This window comes from Budorcas taxicolor, chromosome 11, assembly GCF_023091745.1.
Source record: "Budorcas taxicolor isolate Tak-1 chromosome 11, Takin1.1, whole genome shotgun sequence".
Classification (NCBI taxonomy): domain Eukaryota; kingdom Metazoa; phylum Chordata; class Mammalia; order Artiodactyla; family Bovidae; genus Budorcas; species Budorcas taxicolor.
This window is the reverse complement of record NC_068920.1, coordinates 63,413,519-63,428,073: the sequence shown is the minus strand read 5'-3', so window position 1 is coordinate 63,428,073 and position 14,555 is coordinate 63,413,519. Positions and strand designations below refer to the sequence as shown.

General features: G+C 45.7%; 1 protein-coding gene across 1 annotated transcript in view; it reads right to left on the bottom strand.

Annotated features, from left to right (window-relative positions):
* Window positions 1-357: 357 nt before the first annotated feature.
* VWA3B (von Willebrand factor A domain containing 3B) overlaps window positions 358-14,555 on the bottom strand; it is a 179,413-nt gene continuing 165,215 nt past the window's right edge. The window contains exons 23-26 of the mRNA XM_052649405.1: window positions 13,110-13,234; window positions 11,834-11,971; window positions 9,646-9,746; window positions 358-694 (exon numbers count right to left, since the gene is read on the bottom strand). Of these exons, the coding sequence (XP_052505365.1) occupies window positions 358-694; window positions 9,646-9,746; window positions 11,834-11,971; window positions 13,110-13,234 (701 nt within the window). The remainder of the gene's footprint in view (window positions 695-9,645; window positions 9,747-11,833; window positions 11,972-13,109; window positions 13,235-14,555) is intronic.

The window sequence follows — 14,555 nt, the reverse complement described above, 5'->3', positions numbered from 1 at the left end:
TGCCCCAGAAAAGTCAGAACCAATAGGCTCAACTAGATCCAGGCAGGGGCGACTACCTTTGTCACAATCAGGAAGGGACGGTGAGGACAGAGTGGAGTGTGGCCTTACCTCAGCAGAGGGGCTGGTTCCGCAGCGTCAGGTGGCTGAGGGCAGCCCCGAAGGAACGCTGGTGCTCGTGACCGTGGATGGCGCTAGACTGCTTTCCGGTTTCTCAGTGGTGCTACTCAGCCCTAGGCTGTGGGTCGCTTGATGAGGGCAGGGCAGGGCTTTTCCCGGTGTGGGTGTGGCAGCGATGGCATGGCTGGTTGACTCCTAGACCCCGGGCTGAGGACATTCTCTGGGGAAGTGATGTCAGCATTACTTAAGGGTGTTTGAGGGCCTAAACTGACCTGGAAACTGGGGTGTGAGCTCACATGCACTATCCTTGAGAGAGACTTCAGGGTGTTCCTGGGAGACATGATGTCCCCCTCCCAGCTTGGGCTTTGGGTGTCTCTTAGGGTGGGAATCTCGGGACCTGTTGCCACAGGAAGAGTCATCTGAGTCTGAGGAGACCACCTCCTGGAGAGGTAGCCTCTTGCTGGCTTTCTTTTTCTTCCTTCTGGGGTTCTCCTGTTTTGTAGCTTGTAAATCCCCTGTGTTAACTTCTTTGATTGGCCATACTAGGAGAGAAGAGTTCTTTGTGTCCATATCTTCCCTAGAGAGAGAGAGAGAAAGAGAGAGAGATCCGGGTTATCCTGGATTTGATGGCTGCTGTGTCTACAGAGATGTCCAAGTTAAGAAATAACAAGTGTGGGTGAGGATGTGGAGAAAAAGTAACCCTTTCGCACTGCTGGTGGGAATGGAAACTGGTAGTGCCACTATAGAAAACAGCATGGACTTTCCTCAAAAAATTAAAAGTAGAACAATATTTGTAATCCAGCACTTCTACTTCTGGGCATATAGCCAAAGAAAATGAAATCAGTATCCTGAAGCGATATCTGCATTCCCATGTTCACTGCAGCATTATTTACAATTGCCAAGATATGGAAACAACCTAGGTGTCCCCTGGTGGATGAATGGATAGAGAAAACGTGACATATGTGGAATATTATTCAGCCATAAGAAAAAAGGAAATTTGCCACTTGTGACAACATGGATGGATCTTGATGGCATTATGCTAATTGAAATGTGTCAGACAGAGATAGACAAATACTATATGATCTCACTCATATGTGAATCTAAAAAGAGCCAGACTCATAGAAAGGGACAGTAGTATGGTGGTTGCCAGGGTCTGGCAGCAGGCGGAGGGGAGGGGGGTGGTGGTGGGAGAAACAGGGAGATGTTGGCCAAAGGGTATAAAAAAATAAAATATATTGGGCAGTTTATTTATATTGAAGCGTTGTCCTTCAAAAAAGGTACCTTGGGAACACCATGATCCCTTCCCAGCCATGCCATCATGGCACACTATTTCAGGCAAGTGCCTTTTTCAGAGGCTTCAGGGCAAAGTAAGGACACCAGCGGCCTGGTATTCAACCTTATTTGGTTCCCATAATCAGTATCTGCCACCTTGATCACCTACCTTTCATGCTGAATAACTCTGACCATGGTTGTTTCAGATCCTTTTGGAAATTGTCAAGAGAAAAATCAGTAGAGTGAGAAAAGATTTTTAGTTATTTTTAAGTAGAAAATCCCTCTTCTGTGGTCTGAATCTCAAACCACATGTGATACTTTACAAAGACTGGCTCAAGGATTCAGGAGGTAATTTCCAAGAGAGATTAAAAAATTGGCCTGCCCACTTTATACCCATTAGGATAGCTATTGCCAAAAAAAGAAAAAGCAACACCAAGAAGTAACAAGTGTTGATAAGGATGTGGAGAGATTGGAATGCTTGTGATGGGAATGTAAAATGGAACAGCTGCTGTGGGAAACAGTGTGGCAGGTCCTCAAAATACTAAAAATAGAATTACGTAATCCAGAAATTCCACTTATTTCTGGGAATAAGTGGAATTTATCCCCAGGGACCCAAACAGATATCTTTACATGGTGATTACTCTTGAAACAAGGAACTAAGGATAGTTTTTAGTCTTTTTATTTTTAATTCCTAAATTATATTGACTATGGAATTGACTTTTGGAATAGGAATAAAACAATATAACAATCTGACTGCAATGTGGGAGACCTCAGTCAGAAAGGTTCCCTGGAAAAGGCAATGACTACCCACTCCAGTATTCTTGCCTGGAGAATTCCATGGACAGAGGAACCTGGTAGGCTACAGTCTAAGGGGTTGCAAAGAGTCAGACACGACTGAGTGACTAACACACACACATATACACAAGTTGTCAGGATTAGAATAAAAATGGATTGAGGTTTTGATCAAGGAAAAGCCTTTAGATAAACCAAGCAGATGCTGGGCCACTTTATCATACTCTCCAAAAGGACTGATGTTGACCAAGTTCAAGATATTCCACAAGGAAATGTCCACTCATTGGATGGCCAGCAGAGTAGGTGTGATATGAATCTGATGTGAAAATTCTTATCCATTCCCCCCATGCACCCTCACTTTGTTCTGGAGGGAGGGGAAGGGCGGCCATCTCCTCACTTTGGTCAGGGGACATTCTCCACCAGCACATCTAGAAGGACCCTGCTAGGTGGTTCTCTTTTGCCCTGTGTGTATTCAGTCGCTCAGTCGTGTCTGACTCTTTGTGACATTTTTGGACTGTAGTCTGCTATGCTCCTCTGTCCATGGGATTTTTCAGGCAAGAATACTGAAGTGGGGTGCCATTTCTTTCTCCACAGGATCTTCCTGACCCAGGGATCAAACCCACACCTCCTGCACTGAAGGCAGATTCTTTACTGTCTTAGCCACAGGGAAGCTTAAGCCCAAACTGAGTTAAATTTAGAGCCCTATTGTCTTCCACTATAGAGTTAACTCGGTAACAAAACAGACGGGCCACCACTATAGGGGGTGCTGGGGAGCCAGCCACTGTGTCTTCACTGGCTCTTCAGAGAAGCTGGTTCGACTTCAGGGAAGAGTTCTGAGCCTCCTGTCCACGCTCTCCTTAGGTTAAAACCCAATGCATTTCCTTGACCAGGCATTGTCAGCCTGCCCATATTCTTGCCAGTTCCCTGAGGCCTCAGTTCTGTTCTGCCCTAAGTGTGTCTCTGTCAGTAAGACCATCTTGGTAAATGAAGAACACGGGGACCTCTGGGGTGGGCACTGAAGCGATGTTTGATGAGGATCAGGAGGCCCCGGGGTTTTGACAACAGAAGGGGCAGAAAGTGGAGAAACTGGTAAGAAAAGGCACTTGCTGGGTTTTCCTGGTGGTCCAGTGGTGAGAGTCTGCCTGCCAAAGTGGAGGACATGGGTTCGATCTCTGGTCTGGGAAGATTTCACAGGCCTCGGGGCCACGAAGCCCGCACACCACATCTACTGAGCCTGTGCTCTAGAATCTGTTCTCTGTAGTAAGAGAAGCCACTGCACGGAGGAGCCTGAGCCCCTCTTCACTGAAACCAGAGAAAGCCCTCCTGCAGCAACAAAGGCCCAGCACAGCTGAAATAAAGCAATCATTTGAAAAAAAAGGCCAAGGCAGTTGCCATCCAAATGGCTCCCCCTGGCCCTCAGGGGTAATGGGTCTCCATGACTGTGTGTTCTGGTCCTGAGAACTACACACCTTCTGAGGACAGGTAATGGCATTTTTCCTCTGGATATGGCAGGGCACTCAATCATACGGTTACTGCTGGACTGCTTATCTTTTAGGTCTTGGAAATGAGGCTCCTGATCTGACCAGAATGAACTGAGGCTGCTAATGACATACAGAGGCTTATGATTTCAGAGGCAAGTTCCTTTTAAGGGAAAAATTGTCAGTAGTGACCAGGCGAGATGGTGGGAAGTGATTCATCTCGGGTAATGTCAGAGTCTGCACTGAATCTTGAAACTTTAATCAATGACTTATGTCCCTGCTGTCAGGAAAGCAGTGTGAGGCCAGGCTACATGGATAAAGGGAGGAGTGTTCAACAACATGGGAATTATCATCACCTGTGGGGGCACAGTCTTAATTCAAACAGCTTGATGGAAAATTACTAAACTGCTCAAAGAATGATAACGAGAGGCTAGTATTTTGCATAATAGGAATTAAGAGCTGGCCACAGACCCAGACAAACCACATCTGAACCCTTGGAGGAGGGTCCCCCCGCCAGAACTCTTATCACCAACTGCATCCAACAAAGTCCACATGGTTATTATAATCACGCATCAAGGAAAGAACACTCTTACCTCCAGGATCTCATGACCAACAACCTACTTCAGATACCCAATGATTTTCCCTCAGCACAGAGACAATAATTAGGTCACTCTGGCTTTCCTGAGATCACATTTAGAATGTTGCTAAATTTTTTTCAAGAAATCAAACTTCCTTTACAGTGACTTTTCTTAAAGAGGAGCCCTGCAGGCAATCTGCCCAAGTTGTGCTCTGTCAAGAAGAAAGGGAAGGACTTCCCTGGTGGCACAGTGGATAAGAATCCACTTGCCAATGAAGCAGACATGGGAAGATCCCACATGCCGTGGGGCAACTAAGCTCGCGCACCACAACTACAGAGCCTGAGCTCTAGAGCTGTGCTCTGCAACAAGAGAAAACACCACAATAAGACTGCACACCTCAACGAGAGAACAGTCCTGCTCTCCATAACTAGAGAAAACCTGAGCACAGCAATGAAGTCCCAGTGCAGTCATACATAAATCAATTTTTAAAAATTTCAATAAACGAAGGGGAGATGGATTCCAGCTCTGTTGGGAGGGTTTTCCAACTAGTTCCATGGCATCAGGGGCATGGATTCAGCTGCCAGAACTGCCCTGCCCAGAGGAGCACATGGTCACCAGCTGTGGTGGTTGAATAACACCAGTAGGGGCACGTCCTTTCACTGGAGGAAACTGGAAGTCCGAGCGTTAAGTCCACCAGGCACACTTTCCTGGAAGGAGTGAGAAGCCACAGCCTTCTGATGTGAACAGGATCCTGGGGGAGGTAGTCAAGGAGACTGAGGACGTGACTTTCCTGCTGGTGAGAAGGGAGGATGCCAAAAAGTGGGGAACATTCCTTCCAGTCCACTTGCTTTGGGGAGTTAGAAAAAATTACATATATGTTCTCTAAATGGGGAAAGCCATAGAAAGGTTAGGGGATATTCTCGCAAAGAAGAGAGATCTCTGATGCTGTGAAATATAGAAAAAGCTCAGGGACTTTCCTGAAGGTAAGGCACAGCAAAAGTGGTCATTTCCCTCCATCAGACACACCTCTTTCAGAAGCGCCATCAGAGAACACAGTCATTGGGTTCAAAGGAAAGAGGAAATTGGAACAGCTTCACAAACATGGTGATACTAAAACTATCTCCTTTAAGGACTAGTTATTTGGAATTTAGTGAACTTGGTAATATATTGTGCAAACCAAACTTATTATGAGGCTTTAAGAATCATTTCAATGTCAAATTTTGAAAATGAAAAATTTGTATCAGCTGCAGCCATATTCAATCAATGTGGAACTCTTCACCTTCCAAATACTGTTCTTCCTGCCTTTCACTACGTAACACCCTCATGAGGAACCAGAAGAGGGGTTTGCTGAAAATAGTCTGTCAGTCCCAACTGAAGACGCCAAGAAGGAAGGAAAAAAGGAGGGGCAGAGGGTGGAAAGTTGGATATCTGGCACTCTGGTCCATAGCTGTCTGGGGCCATGTACCCCTGGTCTCACCAACCCCAAATGGTTGGTTATAGTGGATTTGATATTTTATTTTTTTATTTTATATTTCATTATTTATTTTTTAATATAAATTTATTTATTTTAATTGGAGGCTAATTACTTTACAATATTTTAGTGGTTTTGCCACACACTGACATGAATCTGCCACGGGTGTACACCTGTTCCCCATCCTGAACCCCCCTCCCACTTCCCTCTTGACCCATCCTGGGTCATCCCAGTACACCAGCCCTGAGCACCCTGTCTCATGCATGGAACCTGGACTGGCAATACATTTCACATATGATAATATACATGTTTCAATGCCATTCTCCCAAATCATCCCACCCTCGCCCTCTCCCACAGAGTCCAAAAGACTGTTCTATACATCTGTGTCTCTTTTGCTGTCTCACATATAGGGTTATCATTACCATCTTTCTAAATTCCATATATATGCATTAGTATACTGTATTGGGACTTGATATTTTAAAACAAAATTTTGTCAAGTGATGTCCTGTTGGAGTTGTAACCTACAATTCATTTCTTTAATTAGTCCTTTGAAGAAAGTGCCATAATTTTTTTTAATGGTCTCATTTAGTGCAATGGTGTGAAGACCTGCTAAAGAACAACCAAAGGGAGGCGGTACATTTAGAAAGTGAGTGAGAAAGACAGAGGATGAAATCATGGTTGCCAGGGGCCAGGGGAAGGATTCAAAGAAGGGATAGTTAGGGAGTTTGGGATGGACATGTACACATTGCTGTATTTAAAATGGATAGCCAATAAGCACCTACTGTCTAGCACAGAGAACTCTGCTCAGTGTTATACGGCAGCCTAGATGGGAGGGGAGTTTGGGGATGAGAATGGATACATGTGTATGTATGGCTGAGTCCCTTGCTGTTCACCTGAAACTATCACAACATTGTAATTGGCTATAACCAATACAAAATAAAAAGTTTTTTTTTTTTTTTTAAATAACCATCTGCTCCAAATGTATGAAAATCATACAAAGTAAAGATATCTTAGGGAAAAAAAGAAAAAGAGCGGGTAAGAAAGAGCTTCTAATGAGAAAGGACCTGCCAGAAGGAAATTCCAGTGTAGATACAAAATCAAATCTACACCTTTATTCTGTGTGCTCACATCTGCCAGCTCCGATTATGGAAACAGAGCCAGATTAAGCTCTGAACTTAGTAGGCTGGATGCAACCTCTGCTTAGGAGAATTAAATGCCGTCTCTTGCTAGCAGAGAGGCAGCCAGAGCAACAAAACACTGGAAATTACAAAGGGGGACAAGAGGGTCACTGAATGTTTCTGCTGTGTAAAGACCCAGAAGCTGGGCTAGGTCACTAGCAGCGGAGAGTTTTAAATAAGGCCTGGGGCAGTAGTAAGGTAGAAAATAATGAAAGGCTTTAATTTTAATTCTAAAATAGTGATTGATAATCTTGAGTTTAATGAAGATGGTCGATACCTAGACCCATGTATCCATATTCCTTTATTAGGTACTGTAATTTGGATATCAAATTGTTTGAGTAGGATTTTTAGATGAACAAAAAATAGTGCTATTATTTAAAAATGAAATATTCATCTAGAAAAAGGACTGTAACATCTATTTTCAACAATCATACCTAATAAAAGCTTTTCTGTGGATCTACATGCCCCTCAGGGAGTCTTGCTGGGCATCCCCTAGTATTTGCTCATCTGTTCATTCTTCAAATTGTCCTTGGGTACATCTTGCAGGCTGGACCCTGGCAACCAGGATATAGAAGTAGATCCTGGCCTTTGCTTTCAAAGATTCATGTCTAGTGAGAGTGATGACCATGAAAGTATACAGCCCAAGACAAGGTAACAGTCTCATAAAGAAAATGTTTACAGGAGGCAGTGGGATCACCTCTCCATAGAGGACTGGAGTCCCAGAACCTCACACAGGGGCGATGGGATGCTTGCCTTCGATATTGGAATTCCCCAGGCAGCCAAGGGCAAGAGCAGCATTCCAGGGAGGGAATACTTAGCCTATGCAGAGGCACAGGGCTTTGAAAAAGCACAGGATGGGGAAAAAACTACAAGTTTATAAATTTAGTACGGTTACTGTGCAGAGGGCTTTTGGGAGGATAGTTGGGGAGTAGCTAGGGGAAAAGTAAGGCCAGGTAGGTAGGCTTGGTTCAGGTCAACAAGAAGCTAAGCTAGGTTAAGAGGAGGCATTTCAGGGAGGAAAGAGCTTTAGTAGGGGAGGGACAACAGCAGATTTGCCTGTGAGGAAGATTCTTCTGCCCAGCCCTCAGGGTAGATGGCTGGACAGCAGGGCAGGAGGAAGCCTCCTGACCTAAGGTAGCACATGTGTAGCAGAGCTGAGAAATATTTGCAAGCTGTTTATAGAATATGTCTGTCTTTAAATAAATCCACTTCTTACCTATGAATTTGTCTCTCGCTGAATTCTTTCTGCAATGAGACATCAAGAACCTGAGCTTCGTTAAGTCCTGAGACCAGGAGTGTGGTCTCAGTTAAAAGACAGGGGGTTCAAGTTCCAGTCTGGGTTGTGTGGTTTCAGATCTGGGTGATGAAGGGAGTCCAGGGTAGTTGACTGAGCAAGGATCCCAGACTGAGCAAGACCCCAGTGGGGTACAGATCTATTAGGGGAACTACTGATTGAAACTGCCTGCCCTGGCCAGGCACCATAGTAGCCACTTGCATGAGTTATCTCAAGCAGGAGGTCCTGGTAAGGAATGTGGAACTAACAAGCTTACCACCAACTGGAAGAACTCAGGGAAGGTCAAAAGGAGAGAGGAGACTCCAGTCCACATGTCCTACCAATCTCCCAGAATCCTACTGGCTGGAATCCATCTTGGCTGAGTGATGTGTACACCACCAGGAAGGACCCTGAATCAGAATGACTGGCCAGAGACAACCTGGAAACTAATCCCATCACCATAAAACCGAGACTGGGAGCCACATGGCAGAGCAGTCCTCCTGGTTCCCTTGCCCTGCTGCTCTCCACAGAGGTGCCCCTTCCTGATAAAGTCTCTTGCTTTGTCAGCACATGTGTCTCCTCGGACAATTCATTTCCATGTGTTAGACAAGCCCCCACTCTTGGGTTCTGGAAGAGGTCCTTCTTCCTGCAACAGACATACTGGGCAGATCAGTGTAGGACAAGGAGGGACTCTGATGTCAGGGGGAAGGATCCAGGCTTCCACAAGCCCAGAGGTGGGGAAAGCAGCACAGTGAGGGAATGTCTGATGGTTTCTGTCTATGAAGCACAGGTGAGGCCATGGGGATATGGAAGGTTGGCACCCAAAGATGGCCCAACCTGTGCTCAAGGTCACCTCCAAGGTCATGGCTCTGGCTCCAACTCTGATGCTCCTTGTTGGCCTCAGGGACTTGGGTTCTTGCCTACTCTCCAGGTCTCAGCTTTTTCTTACTGATTTTGCTTTAATCCACCTTTCCAGCTTTTAGTGATCCTGTTGCCTCAGATAAAAATGTGTTCACTCCACTGTTACCCCAGGAAACTACCACCTACCCACATTCACCAGGGCACAGGTAAGCCAGGACCTGCACCTTACTCTCACCCCCCATGGGGAGAGGCAACGGGTGATTGGTCCCAAGTGTAACTTAATCTAACCTGTGCTTTTTAGTAAGATTTCATCTTGGAAGGCTTTGAATCCTTACCAATAAAAGGAAATAATTCCTTCAGATTTACGACAGGATTGAATGCTTTTCTGAAAAGTCAGTAAAATACATAATGTTGAATTTGAGATTAGAACCAGATAGACAAACAGCCAGCAGATAAAAGGTGTGATGTGGAAGGAACCATCATCCTAGACTGGCATTTTAGCAGGAAATCCTCACTTTTGCTTTTCTCCCCAAGCATTTAGAGATCATGGATCTCAACTCAGAAGCAGATGAAAAGTGCAAAGGCATATATCAAATTCAGAAAATAAGAAGTTGGGTCCACTTACACTTTTGAATCCTCCTGAATTGGGGGTGAGTTAATATGAGAGCAAGAGAGAGCATATTTGTTTTGGCTGATCTTAATGAGTGCACTCCGAGGGCAAAATTCCTGTAATAATACCAAAAGAGTTTATTCAATTTAAATCAGAAATGTCCACAATTCAGATGTGATTTTATTTTTCTAGTACAGCCCATTGTAATAGCTACCAGCCATTTTCTGGTGACACTTAAGAGAGTGGTTTGAATGCAGAGTCTAACTTGGTAATTTTATGCTGAATAAAAGTCATCATTGAATCCTTTCTGTCATTTTTCCACATTCTGGACCATTTGCCAAGTTCACCCCCCTAAGATGCGTGTTGTGCATGCACAAACACACACTATTTCATGTAACTATCTTCCTTTCCATCTTAACTTCAGTCTTGGCCATCTCCTTTCTGGACTTATAAATTATCACCACCACCTGATGCTCAAAGTCCCACTGTCAGCCCCCGGGTCTCCCAGAATTCCTATCAGAATTGTCCTTGACATCTATCTTCCGTACCATGCTATCTAGTCTCTATGGCCCTGCTGCCCTGTGGATAATTTCTGAGGTCCTTCCTGGGCTCTAAGGCTCTTCCTCAGGGACCCTGGGTCACCTGGAACCCATTCAGGGGCATCTCGTCCAAAGACCCTATATCTGCTTTCTCCTCTCTTGCCTGGTAGAAGTCCCCAGAGCAGGGCCCCCTGGCAGAGATGCTTCCCACCCACTTCCAGCCTTCTTCACTATCATCCAAACAGCCCCAGAAGAGTCCATCATCCCTCAGGGGTTTTCCTGGATTGATGAGAAGGCGCCCTTTCTCCTTCTTGATCTGTTGGATTGGATACAGCACTCCAGGGGACACAGGCTCTGCTAGCCTTCACTCATCCATCCTAAATTTCATCCCTTCATCCTAAAATTCAGTCACCATGACCCCTTCCCTGATGGACATACCTCAGTTACAGTCAAGAATTGACAAGATATTTTAATTCTGTTTACTAGGCAGTTGGGCACAGATATTTCGAGAGCAGGCCATAAGACCAGACTTCCTGGTTCAAATGCCTGTAACACCGCCACCCTAGGTGTGACTTCACTTCTCCACTTCTGACTTCTTATATAAAAATGGGGATATGAGTATGTACCTCACAGTGTTCTCAGCATCCAACTGTTCACTATGTGTGAAGCACTTGGGTTTGTACCCATGCCACATAGAAAGTGCTGAATATAGTCAGCATGATTGTATTTGCTTGCCAATACATTTTCCAGGCATATTATATGGGCCATCAAAACAGTATTATTTCCACTAGAAACATCACTTATGCAAGCGCTTTATAAAACCATGGTGAGAATGTGCTCATTATCAGCAGATGTACCAGGGGTGCAAAGATGGATAGGACCCAGGCCCTGCCTTTAAGGAGTTGGGAGATTGGAGAGGGATCTGGTGTGAGAGGAAGGCAGGACGTTGTGCAAGGGGACCTGGGGGCCTCAGCAGAAACAGGGCAGAATCATTAGGGGACAGGAGTTTATACAGAAGAAGATGGAGAGGGTGATCCAGGAAGGGTTAAAAACCTAGAGGCTTGAGAAACTCCACTGTGTTCAGGAAGCAGTGAGCCTTCCACATGGCTGGGAGTCAAACTCACAGGGCAGGGGGTCAGGCTGAGGCTGGGCTGGGCTTTTCCTTGAGGTTAAAGTGTGTGTGTGTGTGTGTGTGTGTGTGTGTGTGTGTGTGTGTGTGTGTGTGTGTGTGTGTAGGGATGGAGCAGGGGCAGGTGGCACATCAGGTAGGCAAGTGACCTCATCATTGTAACCTGATATTTTTTCTAAAACTTTTAGGAAAAATACATAGGGAGGAGCAGTAGGGAGGGGGGGCGGTTGCTGTAAGAAACTAGGGGAGGCTCTTGACAAAGCCAGAAGTGGAGCAAGCCTCCCCAGTCCCCAAATGTGGAATGAGAGCCCCAGAGACCATCTGATGGGGAAGTTAGGAGAGCACTGTGACCTTAGCAAGGGCAGACTTCGAGTCGCCCAGTGGACGGAACTCTAGCCACAGAAGCTGGATGTGCAGGGGAAATAGATACAGCCAGGGCAGGAAAGAGCCAGGTACTGCACACAAGAAAGGCAGGGGTCAAGGAAGCCACTTTCTGCCTAAAGAAAAATGCTTTTCTAAATGAAAGTCTACTTACTCTCCGGTTGTTACACTTTAAAACTGTGTAGAATTTATTGTCAGCCATATCTTGATTTGGAAGTGCAATAACAATGGCGGGGACATAGAAGTCAAATCCTTTGGGGATCACAATTTTGGCAAACACATAATCTCCAACCTGTAGATGAGAACATCTTTCAGAGCAAATATTCAGCTTATGGATCTTAGAGACAATAGTAAATAAGCATGTTTGAAAACACCCCAAGATGCTAGCTGATGCTAGGATTCAAATACATTTTTTTCTTAGTTGGAAAGAGTTATAGTTCCAACATTCTCTGGGTTCATAGGGCCCTGGCTGGAATTTTGTGATCAGTTTGGGGAAGCTGCATTCAGCAGGGCTTCACCTGCCAAGGATCTCAGGGACAGCCAGCGAGGTGGCGAGGGTTCTGGAAACCAACTCTTACAATGACTGGTTGAAGGAACCAGGACTCTTTGACGCAAGAATGGGTTTGAAGGGCTGTCAGGGACAGAGGAAAGGAGTGTGTTTGTTTAATGTGGCTCTAAATCTCACACCTGGAATCCATGGGGAAAAGTCACAGAGAGAGAACTTCCAGGAGAAACAAAGTCTGGTGAAGGAACACACAAAGTTTTGGGCATCAGTCAGAGCGAGGGGATTCATGATCGGGGGAAAGTGCCCTGATGTGCCTTTGGGTCTGCCCAGGAGATATGGGAACAGACAACCCATGTGAATCTTCTGAGTGCCCCTCAGTGCTTTTTTTCCTCCAGGCTCATACTATTCAAGAAACAGCAGCAGTGGAACTCTGCAGAGGCCTTCTCTCTACTCTGGCCTTGGTGCTGGAATAAGGATAATACAGGAGAATGGGCAGACACAGCATGGCTCTGATGAATTTATAAATAGATGAGAACACATCAGCCTGGCTCACCCCTGGATGCACATTTAGGGGTAACTGCATTATGGCGTCAAGGTCTGGTATCAATTGACTTCTGGTGTCAGGGCAAGTGCTATCTCTGCTCTTGTTATTCAATCTGTTTTAGTATGATTTCCTGCAGTGAAGGCTTCCAGAGCTCCAGCAGTTATGGCAACTCCCTTCCCCCACCCATCTACTGTCTGTAAAGCGACAAAAACCTCAAGGCACAACGCTTGCACGTCTGAGCTATTTAAACAGGGCATTGGCAGATAAGGTTCAACAGCAAAGGAACTGGTAAGCAAGAGGTCACAGGAACAGGGGCCGCTGCTGTCCAGAGCTCTAGGAAAGGTGAAAAGGGGCCCGGGAACAGCTAGCTGGAGCAGGTACCTGGAGCAGTGGGCAGGGCATGGCGCCCCCCACCGGCGTGATGAACGAGATGGGCACAACCTTGGTGTCTCCATACCTGAAGCCCACAAGTGCATGGGTGGGGCTCACACACTTCTTCACAACACCTATAAGGAATCAAATTATTGAAATAAAATATAAAGACAATGCCTGTTCCCTTAGGCTTGCCCCATGCTCTTGGGTTTGCTAAGTTATAACACTTTGCCTGCTGAAATCAGCGAGCACCTTGATTTCTCCACTGCATAATGCTGGGTTCTGTGTGATGCCTGCTAGGGTTAACCAGCTCAGACAGCAGTGCCGTGCTCTGGTCTGGAGCTGAGCTGGGAAGCTGAAAGAACATGTGGGAGCTTGTTCAACCAGTATTCCCAGAAGCCATCCTGATGGGAACACTGATCCTAGAAATACCTTCTCCCTGGAGGCTTCCTACCATCTTACTTATTTATTTCAGCCATATTTCCTTCTATAATATACTTGGAGACAGAAAATCATTATTGTTAAATTGAGAAAGTGAAAAGAAATATGAATTCCCATCCTCAGCAGTAACAGCTTCACTTGGACCGCCTTATCCTGAGACAGAAATGCGCTCGTCCCCACACTGGGCTCCAACAGCCTGAGTGCCTTGGCTTCCTTCCCTACTCCAGCTCACTCGCCGGCCTTGGTGAAGTCTTAGGTCCTGCTGCTGCTGCTAAGTTGCTTCAGTTGTGTCCGACTCTGTGTGACCCCATAGACGGCAGCCCACCAGGCTCTGCCGTCCCTGGGATTCTCCAGGCAAGAACACAGGAGTGGGTTGCCATTTCCTTCTCCAATGCATGACAGTGAAAAGTGAAAGTGAAGTTGCTCAGTCATGTCCGACTTAGTGACCTCAAGGACTGCAGCCCACCAGGCTCCTCCATCCATAGGATTTTCCAGGCAAAAGTACTGGAGTGGGTTGCCATTGCCTTCTCCGGTCTTTGGTCCCTCCAAGTGGCAAAGAAACAGCTGCTGGCTTTCATCTTGAGTCCACGTATCTTGTTTCAGTTATTTATTTATAAAGGATCTAATCCTTTTTTCTTATACTGGCCACGCTGTGAAGCTTACAGGATCTTAGTTCCTCCACCAGGCATCCAACCCATGTCCCCTGCAGCAGAGGGGCTGAGTCTTAACCACTGGATCGCCAGGGAAGGTCCCCACGTTTCTTGTTTTAAATGGCCAAGAAAGGGGAAGCTTAAAAACAAAACAACCGCCCCTCGCCAAACATACACACAAGAAAACCAGCTTTATGTTATCTGTTTTCTTATTGGACTAAGATGTTTGGTTTGGTTTTTGAAGTACTATTTACACACTATTCACACGTTTTCTACCATAAACTGACTCTTCTACCCTTTTCATTAGGAAAACAAATGCTACTTTTTATAAAGAATTCCTCCTATGAAAACAAAGAACCACTGT